Here is a 20371-nt window from a genome sequence, read left to right as displayed (position 1 = left end):
TTGTAAAAGAGGATTTTACTGCTGTAGTTGGTTGAGGTGGAGCTAATTTTGAACTACATTGTATATGACCGCAACTAATGATTATTTTCATTATGGATAAATCTGCTGATCATTTTCTCCATTAATCGTTTGATTTACTGGTTTGTAGAAATTCGGAAAACAGTGAATGTTGTCCAGAGCCCAAAGTGATACCTTCGCAGTGCTTGTTTTGTCCAATAAATAGTACAAAATTCAAAATAATGTAAGTTTAATTGGAAGGAAAGGCAGCAAATACTCACATGTGAAGCTGGAACCACAATGTTTTTGCGTGAAAGATTACTTTTAATGTTTATCAAAAGTTGGCAATTAATTTTCTATCAATCGATTAATTGACTAATCGTTACAGCAGTACTTAACAATATACATTTTTGAAGTAAGTAGTAACTAAAGCTGTCAAATAAGTGTAGTGAAGTGAAATGAAAGTGGCATGAACAGAAAAGACTCAAAGTATCTCAAGTGTACAGTACTTGAGGAGCTAAATGTATGCTATTAAATTCGACCACTGGTTGTCACATTATCCAACCCACGCGCCACACGATCCTCCTTATGTTCACTATTTAATTAAATAAAAAATTCCCGGGATGCCATTTCAGTGTCACGTTGCTTGAAGTAACGGTGGTCGCGAAGTAATGCAATTAGCTAAGCTCACAGACAGAGTGACGTCCAGAAGGTGGGAGCTGCTTCTGAACGTGGCCAACGGGCTGCAGCACTGACTTCACTGCGAGCCTGTCAAACACAACCAACACAGCCAACATGGCGGACTGGGGTAAGAAACTAAGTTGGGAAGGATAGCTATCTGTACATCATACGCTTCCCACAGTCTCCGTTACACGAGCTCAACACTGTTGTGTTTTTGTGAAACCCGCTCGTTAGATGTGGATTGGCCTTACGAATTTCATGTTGTCGTTTTTACAGACGCTGAAACCTTCGAGCCGGAGGAGCCGATTAAAAAGGCGGCAGCGATGGACAAATGGGAAGGCGAAGACGAAGAGGAAGATGTTAAGGTAAATTAACATGGCAAACAATCGTAGAATAGGAGATAGGTTTTAGGACAGCCGCTGTCAGGTTAACGATAATCGAGCTGTTAGCTGGCCCGGTTATTGTCGAGCTAACTGTCGGTTGAAGCATTGTCGCCCCAGCTGTAGCGCCATGCTTCGGTGCGGTTTCAGGCTGCCTGTCAATCCTAATGTCCGTGTTAGCTGGAAGCTAACTTACTGCTAACTCATGTGGCTCCATCGGGCAGCCTGTACTAACTCCACATTATCTACCGCTATGCTAACTACTGCTTACTACTCGGCTTTCAATGTCGTACCGTTACCTCAGTACATGTCAGCGTGTCAATCGACGGTTGTGGCTTCAACTTAGTTTTCGGACACTAATGTTTGTTTTTATATGAAACCTGACAACTGGAGATGCCATTCTTGCATAGCGGGGCTAAATTTGGATAACGTAGCGTTATCTCGCTTGAAGCTAACATCTTACCGGCTAACTCGCTAACTTTAGCTCCCTTATCAGCTTGCGACTGAAAATGAGCTTACATGTTGGGTAACGTCGACGATACCGCCGTTTACGTTAACCGAATTGATTTGGAGTTCATGTCCAAAGTTATGTGCATTAACGTTAAATGATTAACGTTACAGGAGATTAGCATTTGTGTCGTGTCCTGAATTCTGTCTGCCGAAGTTACGTTTAACACGAGACAACGTTAGCTTGCTAACCAACTTTAGCCACAATCAGATGAAATCATCATCTGGGTTGATGACTCAACCAAGACCTAGGCCTAGAACTTTCTGACTTTACAACAGGCTTGTAGTTGGAACCTGGTGCTCCTTTAATAATGCATTACAGGTTGTTTTTTTGCCTGAATGTTGACGTGGTGGCTGTCCAGAAAAACCAGATATTGTACCCCGGGAAAATGCTGGTAAAGGCCTCAATTGTTCCGTTTTCTGTCATATGGTGCCCAAACTAAAGGAACTGATGATTTCATGTTTGTGACAAACCAGGGACTAACACAATGAATTACAAGCCAAAAATAAATTAATGTGTAATCCAAAGTGGATTGTATCAAGCTATTTTTGTATTTACAGTGTATGCTCAAATACAAGTCTCCCTGTCAAAGAAAATGTGTGTATCATTTGTGTAAAGTTGAGGTAGTTATTACATTTACAGTTTGTCTTACAGTGTCTTACAATTTTCCAGACTTTTTTAGTTATTGAATGATGGTAATAGATAGGATTTAAATTATGATTGTGGGTATTGTTGGAGTGTAGTACATCACTGACTACTTGGTAGACCTTGAATTTCATGTTTGATATTGGTTTGTGGATTGGTAATCATATCAACACTAGGGGTCACATTTCTTATGGCAGTGTCAAGTAGGTCTGGTCATCTCAATATTAATTTCCAATAGCAATATATATCACAATGCAAGATGTATGCAAAGTTGCACATAAAATGATCAAACTAATTTTGGAAGTTTTTCTCTGATTCATTCATTTGACAACAAAAAATTGTAGAACAATTATATAATAGCAACATAATATGTTCTCACTGAAATTTGAAAAATTAGGATATCTGAATTATTGCCTGTCCCCAGTTTCAAGGTTGTATTTGTCTAGATGGACTTTAAGTCATTCAGTAGTGGTGTTGTTGTTGTGTGTTGTTGTTGTTGTTTTGTTTTTTTTTTTTTCCAACTTCAATTGCCTAGATGCCTATGGATACCTGATGTGTAGTTGCATTAATTTAGGCTGTAAACCTGTGTGAACTCTTCATCATTTAAATCATGACAGATTTATAATTGAAATGGTGGAATTTTTAGGACATTGTGTGCGTGTGTTTATGGGTATTTTTTAGAGCCCGGGTACCGATTTTGATGTTTGAAGATTTTAAAATCAGATATTGCGATATGTTGGCCAATATGGCATATTTTTATATGGTTAACAACTGTTAATATGGCATAACACTTAAATATAAGCTATGTCGTGTGTGTGTAGCATGAAGGAACTACAAATTTAGTTTCGTTATGCAGCCTTGTGCTGTATAATGACTAATAAACTACCTTGATACCTTTGACATTTGTCTCAATTAGTGTTTTTTGTTTTTTTCACCTTTTGCCTGCATAATAAGATAACTATCCCACTGTTTTTAATGACAGGACAATTGGGATGATGAGGATGAAGATGAGGAGAAAAAAACAGAGATGACAAAAACAGGTATGTATTACATTGCCACCTGTTTGACAAGAACCTAATACATTATTTTGTATATTAATCAGTGGCTAAGTTGTCTTCTTTTTCTGCCAGTTAACATGTTTTATTGTTCTTTTTTTTCCCTTCAGAGACAAAGGTCTCTGAAAAGAAAAAGCTGAGTGAGAAGATAAAAGAGAAAGAAAACCGGTTAAAGAAAAAACTGCAGGAGCAGAGGGTGAAACAGTTGGCGGATCAAGTGAGATTTGTTTATTTTTACAGTTTTCTATATAATACACAAACTGTTACCTTTTTGTCATCTCCAATGCTTTAATTTTGACTTTTTGGCACCTGTTATTACAGAAAGAGGAGCTCACTCCTGAAGAACAACTTGCAGAGAAGCTAAGAGTGAAGAAGTTACAGGAAGCTGCAGACTTGGAGCTTGCAAAAGATGCGTTTGGTAAGTCAGAATCTCCTTTCAGATTTAAAAAAAAATAATAATAATTGTCCATTTTTTAAAAGCAAACATTCTGTAGTCTTCCACAAGAGACATAACTTCCCCTTTTGTATAAATGAAACTGCACTGTATGTAATTTATATTCATTTAATTCTTGGCTTGATTGCTCCCTTGGTTTCTTTGACTTTTCACAGACCCTGTTGTTCATACTGTGTAGATGCAATTTACTGCAGCTCATTATTCAGTCAAACCAAATCCTCTTTCTAACTGGATTGGGTTACTGTAACATAAGCATTTCTGAACCTTCACCAATCCTTTCCTAGCCACTAAAAGCAGCAGCATTGTTTTGTATCATTGAAATAGGGTGTGTCTAATCACTGTATAATGTATCTTTATACTATAGAAAATGTATAGAAAAACTCAAAAAGAAATGCTCAGTTTTTCGTTTAGAGAAATATTAAATACTATAAATTGTTCTTAAAACAAGAGTTTCAACATGTTGTGAGGGGTGGGCATAAATGAAGTGTTCTGTATATGGTCTACATCCTGACTGATACTGGAGTTTTGGGACAGATACCTGATAATGAGATTTAAGAATTTAAAAAATCTGATAATGAAATCTGCTGATAGTACATTTTTAAAAAGAAATCCATAACAAAAAGAAACAAACTTGACATCGATCTTGCATATTCGTTTTTGTTAAGAATTGTGACCAAGATTCATACTGAGTTGGACATTTTACAACAATTGTCACTGTTCTCTGGTGGACAAACTATATAATGGTGACGTTATTTCTGAATGACCACAAACCTAGTTTGGCATATCAGCGTCTTCAAGTCAGCCCAGCTTGAAAACCTTGAGCTAAATTGTTGCAAGACTAAAAATGGAAACCTAGAAAAAACGCTAACAAGATAAAATGTTAGAATAAAAATGGGATGTTAGGAGTAGTAGAATAAAACCAGCAACAGATTAAAATGGAGGAAGACAACATTACAAATAAGTCAGAAGGCGAAACCCTGGTCACCTTGGTTTTTATGCATGATTGAGTTGTTGTGAGGATGGCCTAAGTGACCTGGAAGCAGAATATGGTGTTAGCAGATCAGTAATGTATTATGGAACTAATCTATTTATGGCTTAAAAAGCAAATAGTATTTCACTGTAACCAGTGCAGGTGAGCCAGAACAGGAGTGATGTGTTGTCTTATCTTTGTTCCAGTTAATTGTAGCAGCCGTATTTTGAAGCAGCCGCTAGTCTAATATAAGAGTAGGGTGTTGCTGACTTTGTATTTCCTTATAAGAGACATAAAACTGACTTTATTTTTTTCTCCAGGTGTTAGCAGCACTTCAAACAGTGTCACTGGGATTGACGCCATGTGTCCATCTTCCAAAGAAGACTTTACAGAGTTTGAAAAATTGCTGAAAGAAAAAATATCCCAGTTTGAAAAATCTGTGCATTATTCAAGTTTTTTGGATTCATTGTTTCGGGAACTCTGTATTTCATGTAAGCCCCGCATCTATTGTCATTTTTACTAAACAATATTGATTATTACGCTCATTCACTTTACCAATAGCTTAAATTTCTTTGACTGGTAACTATTTTTTGTCTCCTTCTTATAGTGGAAGTAGATGACTTGAAGAAAGTCAGCAATTCCCTGTCAGTCCTACTTAGTGAAAAACAGAAACAAGAAAAAGTGAGTGCCTGCATGTTTGTATTTTCTTATAAATTCTGAGCTGTGAGTAATATTCAGAAGGGGGTGCTGTTCACCTTGCCCAGTTACCCAGTGAGGGCTCATAATAGAAATCAAGTGCGGCATGCTCAGTCTGGTAGTGTATTCATAATTGTGGTTTCTATACTGAATCAAAATCAACGGTCTTATGTTTTTTAATTCAAATGTAACATGCCTGTTTACTGGCTGGTTTTGCCGTAAATGTGTAGTCATATATATATTGTATGTCATTTAATGTGACTTTTGTTTGCCTTTAATAGCAAAACAAAGGAAAGAAGAAGAAGAAAGGAGTTGTACCTGGAGGCGGTTTGAAAGCACAGCTGAGAGATGACCTTGACTATGCAGAGTTTGATGGTGGCTACGCCCAAGACTATGAGGACTTCATGTGACACTGGCTACATCACCACTGCCCTTTTCCCCTCTCAACCCTCAGAAATGCAGCTGTACCTTCTCATGCTGTCCAGTGCCATCCTGGAAAATCTGAACTATGTGTTGCCCCCTTCATTTTGCTTCAATGACCAGAGGGACTATACCAGGGAGCATCCAGCTTCACCAGCTCTTTATGTTCATACATATGGAATTGCCTTTTCTGTCTCATTCAGCCTCGATTCTCTCACATACACACAAATAATCATGTAGTATCTGTGACCCAGCTTCAATGGAGAACACATTGTAACTGCTGTTGTCTGAGCTTTGCAGGGCACATTTTTTATTAAGTGTTGCTCCTTTTTAAAAATGGCAGATACAGTATTGCAGTTATAAGTGCAGTGACATAGAAACACAAGGTTCTATGCAAATTCTTTAACCAGAATGTCATGTATATATTATAGGTCTCACTTACCTGTGGATGGTTCTCTTACAGGAAAGTATATAGTATCTATAACTTTGGTTGCCAAATTCAGAACAATTATTCAATACATTATTCATCTTTATCTCTGGAAGGGTTGCATTGTGGGTGATTTGAGACTGACGCAACATGTAAGTAGTAATTTTACAGAAAGCACATGACATTCACTGTACGGTAAAAGGGATAGACAAGTATAATAAATGTGACTTTAAAACCTCACAGCCATTCTCTTGATACATCTCTGGAATATCCTTGAAAATATGGAGCAAAGAGTGCGTGTAGGTATTTTTTGTGCATGACATAATTGTAATTTACTAATTTGATTTCTACTAACGCAGAAAAAGTATAGATCAGGCAAGTGGATTAACTTTGCTACGACTGGTCTCCTAAATCATTGCTTCTGCAGGCTTGTATCAAGTGTGATGAGGAGCGGGGGCTTATGGGCTTCACCCCACCATGTCTTCATATGGGCTACAGTTAGTTGAAAGGGGCGTATTTCTCCTTTTTTCTTTTCTAGCAGTTGACCAGTTTCAATGTTACATGGACAATTGGATACATAGAATGTTGAGATACAGCATCTGCAGTGTTTTTTAAGCATCTAATTTAATAAATCGCTGGTCAAAAGGATATGTTGTGTTTTTTAATTATTGAAAGAAACTTTAATGTAGTAGCATAACACCCAGGTCACTGATTATTAAAGCATGTGTAATAAATACTCTATTTACAGTTTCAAGTAATGATTTACCACAGTACAGCTGAAAATAAAAAGTGAGACAGAAATCAATGCAAATATTCCTTTAGGAAAAAGCGGCAAGAAATAGGCCTAGCTTTGTTTAGTTACATATTCAGTTAATTTGGAAAAAGAAAAGTCCATACAAAATGTTTGTATCAAAATATAAGGTTAACGTTATCCACTCCCATCTCCATTGCTCCATTGCAGGTGTTGATTTGGTCACCTTAAGTGGTGTTTAGCTTGTGGCTGCACGTCTTCCTGTAGGATTTCTGGCACTACGTCTACGACTGCTGCGGGGTGCGTTGGCCCTCTGCCGGCGTTTGTTCTGTCTGCCTTCTCTCACCACACTTGTTACTATCTGACCTTGAGGACTTTGTACGGCCTGAAAGGCACTCTGGCGTGTCGCGTCATGATCTCCGCAGGTGAACGTCAGCGCTACGCCCTCATTGCTCTTCATGACTCGAGATGTACCATCAGAAGTGCCATCAAAGCAGCGTCCAAGTGCAATCTCTTTAGCTGTGCGAGGATCCTGGTCTGTCACCGTATAAATTCCATAGTTATGGCCCAGAGGGTCAAGAGGTGCTAGCATGGTGAACTCATTGGTGTCATTGTTGACTGCTAAGGGCAGGTGGTTGACCAGATACTCCTGAAGTATTGGGTTGACATGATCTCTCTTACAGCTTCCTTGAGGAATTACCTTCACCAGGGTACGATCCACACGGTCATGATCATACAGCATCCCACTGCACTTGAACTCCAGGCACACAGCTGAAAGAGTTGCCTGGTCCATGTCACGGATGCTGCGAGTGTCTCGGAGGCCGTACAGTTGGCCTGCTGTTTTTGGGTGGGTGCCACCCATGTTTCGAGACCGCACATTGATCTCATGTGGGCTGTTGATTTTGACTTTGATATAGCAGGCCCGGTATTCCATAGGCTTAGGCCACCAGCTCAGGTAGTCTTGTGTCCAGCTCATTGGGTCATCTTCATTGAACGGCACTGTGTTGTAATCGTAGCGGTCTCCTTCTACTCTTGAGAAGCGGAAGTGTGCTGCACTGAATGGGGCCTCCTCACATTCTTTCAAGTTCTCAAATGCGTACACTGGTCCGTTGCCTTCCTCAGCTGTGTTGGGGCTTGGTTTTGCCACACTGATGCTGAATGCTGTCTTCTTCACTCTGGAGTCTTCATGGTCAGACCGCCTGTAGTTCATTTTACCCAGGTATGGCTGGGGTACTCCAATGAGGTTGGGATTGAGTTTGGGAGCAGAAGGGACAGCCTCCAGCTCCTCTCCTCCGAGATTGGCCATGACATAGGCAGAGTAGGCATCCGCTTTTTGTTCATCACAGAAGGCAGGAAGACAGGCACCGCTGGGGCCGGTAACGGCACTATCAAAGCGGCCCCAGGCACGTGGGTTAGACGAGAAGCCAGATGTGGGCTCCATGTTTATGAGACTCACTACAACTCCCTCCACTTGCTCACTGGGCATGAAGCGCTCACTGCGAAAGGCCCTCACTTTCACATAACACCTGCGGTTCTCTGGGACGTCCAGGTTAAAAAGGCGTCTCTCTCTGATCTCCATGTTACCAATCAGAAAGGTTCTCTCCTCCCTTTTGCCTCTTCTTTTCTTCTCTATCTGCAGACTTCCTTCCTCCTCCCATAGGCCAGTTTCAGGGTTCAACGACCACAGCTTCATGGTACTGAGGTGCTCAGACATCTTCACCTGGGCAGAATCCAGGAACACCTTCACTTCACCTGCATTCAGGGGCTCATTGTTTTCCTCACCCCTAAAGTCAACTGAGAACATCCCGTAGGTTCTCAGCGGCAGGGTATCACCTTCCTCTCCTACAAAGTTTAGATCACTTTGAGCTGCTGCAGCTGTGGAGACGTCTCTGGGGTCGAGGAACGTTAAGCTAGCATTTACGTTACCAGTGAAGACTTCCCCTTTTTCTGTATAGAAAGAATTGGGAGGGATCTGGATTTGAACCATTGCCTCCTGGCCCTCTACCTCCCCCAGCTCCAGAGTGTTGATTTCTGTAGAGCTGATGGTCACAGGAGCTTTCTTTCTTAGAAGTTTGATCTCGTGGTAAACAGCCCCTCCCTTGGTGTTAAATGGGAGTACCTTTGTGGTGTTGACAAATTTCTGCATGTTGTCCACAAAAGTCAGAACAAGCCTCTCTGTGTCTGGAGGAACCTGGATGGAGAATGTACCCTTGTAGCCTGTGCGGCTGATTCTGACTCCATTCATAAAGATATGGCCAAACCTCATTGGTTCACCATTGTCTGCAGCAATGGCCCTACCGTGCACAATTGCCTTGGTGTCCACACATTTCTGGCAGCCACACTCAGTCACCACCATAGCTGGCAGTTGGTAGTCCTGGCATGTGAGCTGCCTCTTCTCCATCTTTTGCACACCACAACAATAAGCCAAATTGTCTTTGCACCTGATGACATTGTCCAGCTGTCCTGCACATGTACTTGAGGGACACTTGCCCACGTCGTAGTAGAAGGAGTCTGTGCTGTTTTGATAGCAGTCAAGTGGAAGATGGATGAGGTGGGATTCAGGCTTGGGATTACATGAAAGCTCATCTCTACCTGTGCAGGAAAATGTTGATGTAGTTTAATGATACTGCCATGTTACAGAGGTAAAATAGAGTAAATAGCCTATTGAAATAACTACTGCTCAAAGTCTGTTTATTCACATTCCTGTGTAATTAATGTGTGCATCAATTTATTGAGAACACACCTAAGATTTTGAGTGTAGCAGGTTTGGTCTTAATAGCCCCAGATGGACCACTTGCTCTGCAGTGGTACTCCCCAGTGTGCTCAGGACGCAGATGCTTTAGGACCAAGGTGCTCTCAGACTGCTTCTCCAGGAGACTGTTGTTATGAAACCTGTTCGTTCCCACAGAAGAAAAGAAAAGAGAAGCAAAGTCATTGAATATACCATATTATTCAAACATTGGATGTATCTATGTGACTCATTTGTGGATTATAATTTCACTATTACATCCTAAATCCTACCATTGGTACTTGTCAGGTGGTGGAGTTCCTGCCACTTTGCAGCAGAAGGCAGCAGTTTGTCCCTCTCTCCTGACCTTGCTCTCAGGGTTGCTCAGCACACGAAGTTTCTCTGACAAATCACAATTGTATATAAAACAACAGATTACGTATTAGCTTCCTTGCAAGCTTATCAAACTTGCCAGTAATATGCATCTCAAAGTGAACTTTTTGTTTATTAAGGTAATGTGAATTGCAATTATTATTTAGGTGTAAATCCACAGACATCCACTTTACCAGTTCTTTTTAGCTGGACACTGAGGACAGAGGTACGTTCAGCACTGTGGGGCACAACAACGCTGTGGGTGATGTGACCCTGCAGGCTGACTGTCAGGGTAGTGTTGCCATCAGGGCAGATACCAGGAATGCGGAAATGCCCATTGTGATCGGTAAGGGTAAGGAGTTTGCCAGAGCGAAGGATGGTAGCCCCTTCAGCAGTGAGACCCCCGGCACCACGAACAGAACCCAGCAGGATGTGTTCTTCGCACATGCATGCATCACACTCGGCATTTACCTTCCCCATCACACACTGCAGGGAGCAATCTAAACAGGAGAGTTAAACAAGGTCAGCCATTTTCTAAATACTGAGTCTCTTACCGCTGATGAGCTAAGTCATTACCTGACTGAGTGAAAAGAGAATTGCAGTGTGTCTGACCAAACCAGGGTTAGCTCACCTGATTTCAGGCACTCCGGTCCATTGCATCCTCTCCCTTCCACTTTAGACCCACTGCAAGGCCTAGATTGAGATTGGCAGTTTCTGGAGCGCACTTGGACCCCGACCTGACCACAAAGGGCAGGGCATGGGCTCCAGTCTGACCATGGACCCCAGGTAGCCTGAATGTTCACATTGTTATCTGTTGGAGAAGAGAGTGCAAGTCAAATAATCACCTGAATAGATTAAACATCAAAGCGGTCTCTTATTAGCATGTGTATCACCAGCAAACTCAGAACTTATGGTATTGTGGAGTCTTGCTTTTACATTGAGACCACCTTTGGGTGACTAAATTAATATTAAAGGTGTTACAAGACTGAACCTTTGGGACAGAGGAAGCGGACTGCGTAGTTGGAGCAGTTGCGTTCATGACCCTGCTCCTCATTGAGGCACCAGAAGCCCACAGTGGGGTCTGCATGGATCTTCTCCCCAGTTTCACGGGCTGGGACCCAATCAGTGGTTCTGGCTTCGATTGCCCGGGGAGTCTCGCACACTCGGGCACGGTAGTAGAAGCGAATGGCATCCAGCTGCTCATAGTCTCCACGGCCTCCGGGGTGATCAACATTGAACCATGTTGTCCAATCATAGTTGTCTGGACACAGAGTACAGAAGCAGACATGGCCTGAACACAATTTCTTACCAAAATACTAACACGTGTAGGAAATGTGATTCAAACTACCAGGAAAAAGGACTTTTGTGACTACCGGTACATGTTCGGTTTAAAATTTTGGAATGAAAGTTACCATCAGAGTGGTACACAGCAGGGCCGGGCTCTTGGTTGTTTCTTCTCCATGATCCTGCAAGAGACAAATTGAATCGTGTGACTCATGTATTGGCTGTATCTGTACCAACTACTACATTAACAAGTAGTTGTCACTACTTCAAAGTAAGTATATTTAACTCAAACATGAAATCAAACCTTTAAATATCTAAAATAATGTTAATCTTGACTACATTGTTTCTGTATCTGAGAGTGTGAAAACCTTTAAGTAGTAAAAATGTGTGTCTGTAAAATCTGCTAGTTCTGTTGTATCTGTCTAACTTACTTTCTGTCTCTAAAAAAAAAAAAACTGAGAAAACATAGACATGGTCACAGAAAAATACAATAGGGGATACCATTGATTTAGAAAACACGACTACCCACAAACAGCCAAGTTTAGTTTGACTTTGTATCTGCAAAAAGGAACATACTTTCATCCGCATCAGCCCATGTTTGTAGGAATTCAACTAAATCAAACATTTTCTTTTGACTGTACCATAGTAATGTTGGGATTTCAGTATGGATTGCAGTGAAGTATGTCTGTTTTCAAAAACCTTCCTCTCTCATTATTCACTTTTTACGTGTGCACCAGTAACAGACTGGATCTTCGTGAGTGACCCACCTAGAGCTGTAACAACAGTGGCTGCAGTGATTCCCAGGATGAGAATAAGAGGCCTCACCGACATTCTCACAGCCGCTACGTCTGACCTTTGAACTTATGTGCGTTTCACACCAGGAACTCCAAAGAAGATGGAGAAGAAGGAGTCCAGCAGCAAAGCCTCACTAGTGAGTGAAAATGAACATAAAATCAATGTTTGTAACAAAAAACATACCTTACATACCTGGAGATATGTGTCAATGAGACAGCTATGTTTAAAAAAAAGATACTGATACTTAAATGAAATTTTAATATTGCACTTTTCACCGGGAGCCATACCAATTTAAACCCTGCTACCGCTGAATGACCAAAGCTAAGCAGGTTTGGGCTACCTGGATGGGAGACCTTCTGGGAAAACTAAGTTGCTGCTAGAAGACGTGTTGGTGAGCCAGTAGAGGGTAGTCTTCCCTCTGGTCCTAATAATAAGATCCCAGTGCAGCGATGGGGACCTGTGCTGTAGGAGCTGCCGTCGTTCGGATGAGACATTAAACCAAGGTACTGACTCACTGTGGTCATTAAAGATCCCATGGAACTTGCCGCAAAGAATAGAGGGTTCCCCGGTGTCATAGCAAAATTCCCAACATGGCTTTCTCCATCTGGCCATCTAATCATCCCTGTAGTAACTGGCTCAATGTTTCTATATAAATATGCTATATAAATGTAATGCATTATTATTATTATTAAAAGTGAATAAAACAATAGTTCAAATCTAGAACAAAAATGTTTCCATAAGGATAGATCCATCCTCCCTGTCTTTTAGGGTGAAAAAACATAGCCGAACAGAGCTCCCACTCAGATTACACATCTGTGTTAGCCATCACCATTTGTCACTGGAACTTTCAAATATTTCTGCATCCACTGACAAAACACTGGCAACACAATCCAAACTCCCACACACACACACACACACACACAAGGTTTGCATTTGAAAGCTTGAAGTAAAAAAAATCACAAAAAGGATATTGATAACATAATTAGTACATTATTAAAGACTGGGCCGGATAGGTTAAATGCAATATACCAGGGTGTAATTACAATAAAAGCATGAGCAGAAATTCAAGTGACAACAGTAATCTCAAGTAAAGACTAACGCATTGTACATGATAATTCAAAGTACAGAGATAAAATTACCTCTTCACTTGCTGTAACTTACTAAATTCAAATGACCTTTTCTGATTACATTTTAATCATATACATAAAGATTAGATTGTGATATTTCTCTGTCTATATAATTTAAAGTACATTGTTAGCAGATTGATGTTGATGCATGAATGTATTTAATGATCTGTTTCTTTCTTACCTTCTTGTTGAATTCACTATCCTGGTTCTGAGCTCCTTGCTTCAGATTGTTGTACAAGAATGTCTTTACTCTTTCCCTCTTTTTTCTTTCCTTATGTTTTCCTCTCACATTTCTCTCCACCTCTGTTCTTCACTCTGGTTCAACTCACTCCTTCACTGTCTCCTTTATACCTCTCAGTCTCCAGCACCCTCCCTACTCTCTCTGCAGTGTGCCACAGTACCTTTTGATTACACCATTATCCCTATAATTCATCACTTTCATTGTACAACCATAATGGTTATTAGATAGTGCTACACGTGAAAGAAGGACATTCAGGGGGTCTGAGTAACAAATGCCGGTGTTAATATATCGACCAGTGCATGTCCAAGATCAATGCTGATTGAGTCAAACTGGGCATTTGTCCTCTCCTCTGCTCTCAGTCTGTACTTTGCACACAACATGCAGAATGTAAAGCGGTTAAAGGCGATCCAGCATAAGATTCTAATATCGTCTAATGGCCTTGTTATGCTCATTCAATTTAAATAAAGATCTAAGCACATATCAGGATTGAAAAACATTGATTGTCACATTGATTCTTGAATAATTTGTCTTGCTGTAATGTCACAGGAAAGATTAGGTATGTTAATTAAATGTAATGTAATGTTGACATTTGTGCCATCAAATCATGACTTCTAGTTCTTCTTTAAATACTTGTTTTAAAGATGATCTCAAATAACTAGAACTTGAGTTAAAAGTTCCTTTTGTTAAATGTAAAGAGGAATTTGTGTCCTGAGTTTTAAATAGCATTCTTCTCATGGTTATCTTGCAGGCGTCTATGTATCTACACTTGGCTTTGATTAGAGCCCATTCTTAATGAACGCACTCACACAAATGAAATTTCTGATTTGTGCTACCAACTTGTGCTTCAGTGGGAACAGAGAGACAAAAAATCTAATGCTGAGTCCAACTGCGTAAGATTGTTATTTTTAACGATTCAGGATAAATACATGAAAAATTGAGACATTATAAACAAGTGGAACCTTGTGGGTTAGTAAAGTTAGTGTTACTATCTACTATTTTTCACCAAGTTAAAGCAGGTCTTAGTAAACCTACACAAGCGGGTGAAGCCAATGTTATTATCTCTGAGCTTCGAACAAACAAACAAACATATCACTAATTGCAAACAAAGCTGCAATGTCATGTTATATTAGGTCAAATGATAATTATCAGTATGTGCCAAACCCCTGGATAGTGTTGCTGCATGTTTGTCTTTTAAACTCACCATAGTTTGCAATTAGGTTTAAAAAAAAAAAGATCCACAATCATCTGGAGTGTTTTGGGATTTGGGGGTTGTGTTGGACGCTGTAACATAATTCCTTAATAATTGTTTTACATTTCATGATTTTGTCTACTGGGTGTATACTCTAGAGAAAGAGACAGAGAGAGCCTGGGAGAGGATGTGGAACAGCAGATTCTCAAAATACACTTGTGTCAGTCATGTCTGTTAGAGATCCTGTAAAGTTGTCAGTACCAGTTTTTCCACACGACATTTATTAGCTGACCTCATCGTGTCAATTACTAGGCAAAGAACACCCAGCAGCGGAAGAATATAATGTGGTCCTGCACCTCACTCTTTCCAGGCTTCTTTTAGTTCCCAGGTGAAAGGGTAAATGACTGGTGTCAGTGGCAAAATGAAGTCAACTACTTGGTACATAAAGTACTTTGTGCTTGTAGTGCAACTTAACACAGGACATGAAAACAGGTTTCTTCTCCGAGGAAAAACAAATCTGTTCAACAACCACAGCCTTACTTCATGTTTACCTTCCAGCAATTACTGTTTCCTCAGCATGAGGTGGTTTGGTTTGATATGGGGAAATACGTGTAATTGTGGCAAAAGAAGGTTAGTTAATGCTCCAAGGGAAATGACTGGTGGTGAAGCCATATGCAGCCCCAATGCGTTCCCACAGTCATTTTCTTTTCAGTATAGGAGAAGAAGAACTTGTGTAAAAACACTTATACTTATGCTGCTGTATTTATATTGCATGCTTCTCTGGAAGCCATGTGAGTACAAATGTTTTCATTTACATGGTCAAGTAAGTTTGGTAGACTTTGGTCCTGATGTTTCAATTAAAACAAAACTAATTGCGCAGCAGTATTTACCATCCTCCTCAGTAAAGCAGATTTAAATTCTACTTCAAGTGAATTCATAAATATTGATAATATTAAAATAGATCATACATTTGCCAAAAACATGTATCCACTGGCCAAAACTGTCTGGTTCTTTTCGTGGACAGAAGCTTTCTGCAGCAGTGTATTTTTCTAACATTTACAATGAGTTGTTTAGTGAGGACAACGTTATGGTACATCTTTAGTTCCTCCAAGGACTTCATGTCTTTGTAAACAAGGAGGACAGAGGCGGTGGGTGATGATGTGAGGATAGGAAAGTGAGATAATGGACACACAGTCCGTGTCGTCAGTGGGTAACAGGTGAAGACACAGCCTGCTTTCTAACAAACAGTCTACAACTGGATTCCAGACAGGTAAAATCATTTTGGGCAAAGTCAGTGGAATCACATCAAATACAGCGGGCAATTTATATGAATAGATTTTTATTAGTTTCCCTTTTTTGGCACACTTTAAACAAGCTGCACTTTGTCATGCAGAAGGTGTAGGTTGTCTGTCATCAGGGAGGTATTCACGCAACATCTGCCATCAGCGGTAAATACTAGTTTACTTAACAGTACACATTTGATAGGACAAATGGATTTGGCTTTGTTTTTAGGTACATTTGCCATACAATCACCAATTTACAATATGTAGGTGATTAATATGAGAAAAATCAAAATATACCATAACATAGCACTCTCATTGAGTGTAATTATAATGTACACATTCCTGTAATGTGTCAAGGATACCTGCCAATCACGTTAACTAGGGAGGCGAGCTGTGCTCTTTAATGATAATAAATATGTAGGTGAATGTATTGGTGTCTCCCGATGGCTCCACACCCTTATTATGTGACCTCAGAGCAAAAACAAAAAATAAAAAACAACACCCTGACCAGACACACCATCAATTACTAAGCTGGAGTTGATCCCAAGAGAGAGGCTTTAAGCCAGAAACAGAGGTAGTTTAGAAACAAACAATGCTGAACTACAACCACAACGAGATGTGGTTCCACTAACTTGTAAGGGAGGGACATTTTCTGCAGAAGTTTTAGGGTTTTTGTCTTTAACCTGTCATGACTCTTGGGGATCGTTATTCAAATTCATGATTAAATTAATTACATTAAATTTAACTTTTTATCCTATACAGATCATCGTTTTTAGCTTAATAAATAGACATTGTTTAAGAGGTGACACTGGTTTTTAAAACAAACAATACTGGTTGTATAATTGTTTCGACCTTATAGTCATTCAACCAGTGGTGAAAAGTACAGTATATACATTTACTCAAGTACCGTATTTAAGTACAATTTTGAGATTCTCATACTTTACTTCAGTATTTGCATGTTAATCTACTTTATACTTCTACTCAACTACAGTTCAGAGGCAAATTTTGTACTTTTTACTCCACTACATTTATTTGATAATTTAATTAATTTCAGAATCAGATTACTAATATAAAATATTATCAACAAATAAATGATAACAACAATCTCTCTGTGTTAGGATGTATAGCTTTTGAGGTTTTTCTCATTGGGCTCTCTATGATTCAAACCCTTTTCAGCCTCAATGAGAAAATGTCTCCCGGTAATAGAAGTTTCTCCATTTTCATGGAGATGTCATTCTTGTACACTGAAAACTAAATATCTTGGCAATTTCCTTGATTCTGAATGACTTACCTAAAGGAAGTAGGGTGATGCCGGGCCCCTAATGACAGTACCAGAAGTTGCTCTGCATGCTTTCACTGGTAGAGTCATTAAAGAGACCAACACCAACCCCCCAGTGCTCTCTGCCTAACCTCTGTCTCCCCTCTGTCCTGGTCTGCTCTGGAGAAATATTTCATGAAGCTCAGTATCTGTCTCAGCTACAAGAGTCTTCTCTCTTTAACCTGCAGTTGCAAAAAGAGATGTCCTTTGTATTTCAACTCCACAGCTCTACAGGCTGAAGGATTGATTCACATTTGTTCAAGTCTGTTTTAAAACAATTTACATGCCCATTTCTACATTGAGAGTTTTTAGTTGCACAAAATCCTCTTGTTATGTATTAAAACGCTTAGTCTTAGCCTAGTAGGAAACTCCCCCTTTGTGTTCTTCTTTTCATACTCAAAAGACTCAAAATGTACCCATTTAATTTGGTTAACTCTGACTACTGAAGCCTCATATTAATTTAAACTAAATGTTGGAATATAATTTTGCAAAGAATAAGGACTTTGATCTCACATCTCTTACATTAAAGTTGTATTAGGACGGGATCACTTAACCACTAGGAAGGAAAGGTGGAATGATTACAGCAACTAAATAGTCTTTCAATGTAAATCAATACATTTTTGTTAAATGAATGAACTTGTACATTAACTTATATAATATTTTCACTTGACAACAGAATGTTGTGTTTTCTTAGACTTCTTATTTTAAGCATAGTGTCGAACTTGTATTATCTACACCAAAGTAACACTTATGTTGTAGAACATTGCCTTCCAAATAAGTTTGGTTGGGAATGAAACATCTAATTACTCAGACACAGACACTAAGTTGTGTCTGTGTCTCAATGGAGGAAATGTTATTGAAGATTAAAGATTGGGCACTTCGTGTCTGGGACAGAGGTGCTTATTTGAAGCATGACCACAGAGGAAGTCTGCAACACAAACAGGCTAAAGGTTCACACACTGTTCTTTGACATCTGGTGATCAAAATGTTTCAGGTTAAACACTGTATTTTATTGACTTTATGGTAGAACAACTGTACATAAACATGTTCACCTGAAGGCTGTAGGAATTTAAATGTTTTCACCTGAGATGCCTGTGAAAGCCTTCTGAAAAAATGTAAAATACATGTTACACAGCTTAGTACTAGTGACCTTTAGTGCATTACAACTAATTTTAGGTGGACAACAAGACTCTCGCAGATGTAATACATCACTTTAAGTCTCTTCTTACTTGGCGTATATCATCACCCTGCCAGGCGAAATGATTGCCAACAGCCACAGGTAATGTTCAGTGTTATGTATTAAATGTATCTAAATATGTAAAAAACAAAAATAAGGATATTATAAACTATGCAACAGAGAGAGAATGGCGAGAGTGAATAAAAACAGTTAGGTTGTATCCGGACAGCCGAAACTCGCTATAAAGCTCCGTAAAGCCAAGGGGGCAGATTCAGTTGATGATTCTCTGTAGGTTCATCACTTTGAGACCCCCTTAAACATCGTCAAAATGTTTTCACTTTGTAATTTAATACATTGTTAATATAAAAATATTGGTTATAGCTGCTCTAACTATGTTCAAGACGTTCAAGACAGATTCATTTGGTCACGATGTATCTGAGAGAGGCCAGAAGTTACTTGTGCAGGACACTTGGATGATAAACCACAGTTGTGACCCCACGATTGGTCCCACTATTGACATACTGATGGTAGTGTTTTAGGAAGAGGAAAGCAGATTTACTTTACAAAAAAAAACAAACATCACTGCTTATCTAACATATTTCTGATTATCAACTTAATGATTCTCAGCACGGTGTAAACCAAACCCAATCTTCATTACCAAACACGACCAAAGTGCAAACCTATGTACATTTACACAACTGTAAAGATACTGTACGTTAAGCCGGATACAACCAAAAGGAGAAGACATGTGTTTTTCTGCTGACACATTATGGAGAGCACTTGTAAAGGTTATAGCACCTCCTTCATGTTTTCTGGCCAGTAAAGCATGAAGACATGAAGAATTAAGGGCTAGATTAGAAACATGTGGGGCTGACCTGGAAGACGGATGATGAGTGTTCAACAAGGTCATCCATTTTCCTCCTGGACTGTGGTTTTGGAGATCTCGGGAGAACCCAGTACTAAAGGTCTGGAGGAGGAGGAAGATATTGCACTCTTTATAAGAAATGCCTTAAATCACATCTCAGTTCAGGTCTACAACACAAATCTGAGTGTAAATGTCATGTTAGTCCATTTTAGAATTGTAAGCTGAAAACAGATCTGTTAAACACGTTTCACAAATCCTACTTTCCCCAACAGCCACTGCTGCTCTACAAATACAAGGTACGAGGTACAAGATAAATGTAATTGTCATATTACAACAGGTTTGAATATACACTCCTTGGCCACTTTATTAGGTACGCCTTTTCAATTGCTTGTTAAAACAAGTAGCTAATCAGCCAATTACATGACAGCAACTTAGTGCATTCAGGAATGTAGATGTGGTCAAGACAACTGAAGTTCAAACCGAGCATCAGAATGGGGAAGAAAGGAGATTTAAGTGACTTTGAACGTGGCATGGTTGTTGGTGCCAGACGGGCTGGTCTGAGTATTTCAGAAACTGCTGATCTACTAGGATTTTCATGCCCAACCATCTCTAGGGTTTACAGAGAGTGGTCTGAAAAAGAGAAAATATCCAGTGAGCAACAGTTGTGTTGACGAAAATGCCTTGTTGATATCAGAGGTCAGAGGAGAATGGGTAGACTGGTTTGAGATGACAGAAAGGCAACAGCAACTCATATACCCACTCATTACAACCAAGGTAAGCAGAATACCATCTCTGAAGGCACAGCACAGTGAACCTTGAAGCAGATGGGCTATAGCAGCTACAGCAGAAGACCACAGCGGTGGCCACTCCTGTCAGCTAAGAACAGGAAACTGAGGCTACAGTTAGCACAGACTCACCAAAGTTGGTCAATAGAAGATTGGAATATATACTGTGTGTGTGTGTGTGTGTGTGTGTGTGTGTGTGTGTGTGTGTGTATATATATATATA

At 39.7% G+C, this 20371-nt stretch overlaps 2 protein-coding genes across 3 annotated transcripts; one reads left to right on the top strand and one right to left on the bottom strand.

The window, feature by feature from the left end:
• The first annotated feature begins 635 nt into the window (after window positions 1–635).
• Window positions 636–6881, top strand: eif3jb (eukaryotic translation initiation factor 3, subunit Jb). Of its 2 annotated transcripts, XM_046032776.1 has the most exons (8): window positions 636–805; window positions 955–1043; window positions 3194–3251; window positions 3377–3483; window positions 3588–3684; window positions 5011–5181; window positions 5298–5371; window positions 5668–6881. In XM_046032776.1, the coding sequence occupies exons 1-8, from the start codon at window positions 793–795 to the stop codon at window positions 5794–5796; spliced, it is 738 nt and encodes a 245-aa protein (XP_045888732.1). In that variant the 5' UTR covers window positions 636–792; the 3' UTR covers window positions 5797–6881. The 2 variants fall into 2 exon arrangements, with proteins under 2 accessions (XP_045888732.1, XP_045888733.1); XM_046032777.1 differs by lacking the exons at window positions 636–805; window positions 955–1043 and adding an exon at window positions 1377–1960.
• Window positions 6882–7222: 341 nt separating this feature from the next.
• Window positions 7223–12199, bottom strand: LOC123959306 (cartilage intermediate layer protein, nucleotide pyrophosphohydrolase). Its single transcript, XM_046033257.1, has 8 exons — window positions 12136–12199; window positions 11497–11550; window positions 11076–11345; window positions 10716–10895; window positions 10279–10584; window positions 10006–10114; window positions 9728–9876; window positions 7223–9576 (listed from the first exon to the last, which is right to left on the bottom strand). Exons 1-8 carry the CDS (start codon window positions 12197–12199, stop codon window positions 7223–7225), a joined length of 3486 nt encoding a protein of 1161 aa, XP_045889213.1.
• Between the last annotated feature and the right edge of the window lie 8172 nt (window positions 12200–20371).

This window comes from Micropterus dolomieu, linkage group LG20 (assembly GCF_021292245.1).
Source record: "Micropterus dolomieu isolate WLL.071019.BEF.003 ecotype Adirondacks linkage group LG20, ASM2129224v1, whole genome shotgun sequence".
NCBI classification, from domain to species: domain Eukaryota; kingdom Metazoa; phylum Chordata; class Actinopteri; order Centrarchiformes; family Centrarchidae; genus Micropterus; species Micropterus dolomieu.
Note: the sequence above shows the minus strand (reverse complement) of the source record. Positions and strands in the feature narration are given on the sequence as shown.

Coding starts and splice junctions, on each gene's coding strand:
- LOC123959306 (XM_046033257.1), bottom strand. CDS start 12,199: ATGTCGGTGAGGCCTCTTATTCTCATCCTGGGAATCACTGCAGCCACT. Junction 11,346..11,496: donor TGCTGTGTACCACTCTGATG/GTAACTTTCATT, acceptor CTCTGTGTCCAG/ACAACTATGATTGGACAACA. Junction 10,585..10,715: donor ACCGGAGTGCCTGAAATCAG/GTGAGCTAACCC, acceptor TCTCCTGTTTAG/ATTGCTCCCTGCAGTGTGTG.
- eif3jb (XM_046032776.1), top strand. Junction 3,252..3,376: donor AACAGAGATGACAAAAACAG/GTATGTATTACA, acceptor TTTTCCCTTCAG/AGACAAAGGTCTCTGAAAAG. Junction 5,182..5,297: donor TCGGGAACTCTGTATTTCAT/GTAAGCCCCGCA, acceptor TCCTTCTTATAG/TGGAAGTAGATGACTTGAAG.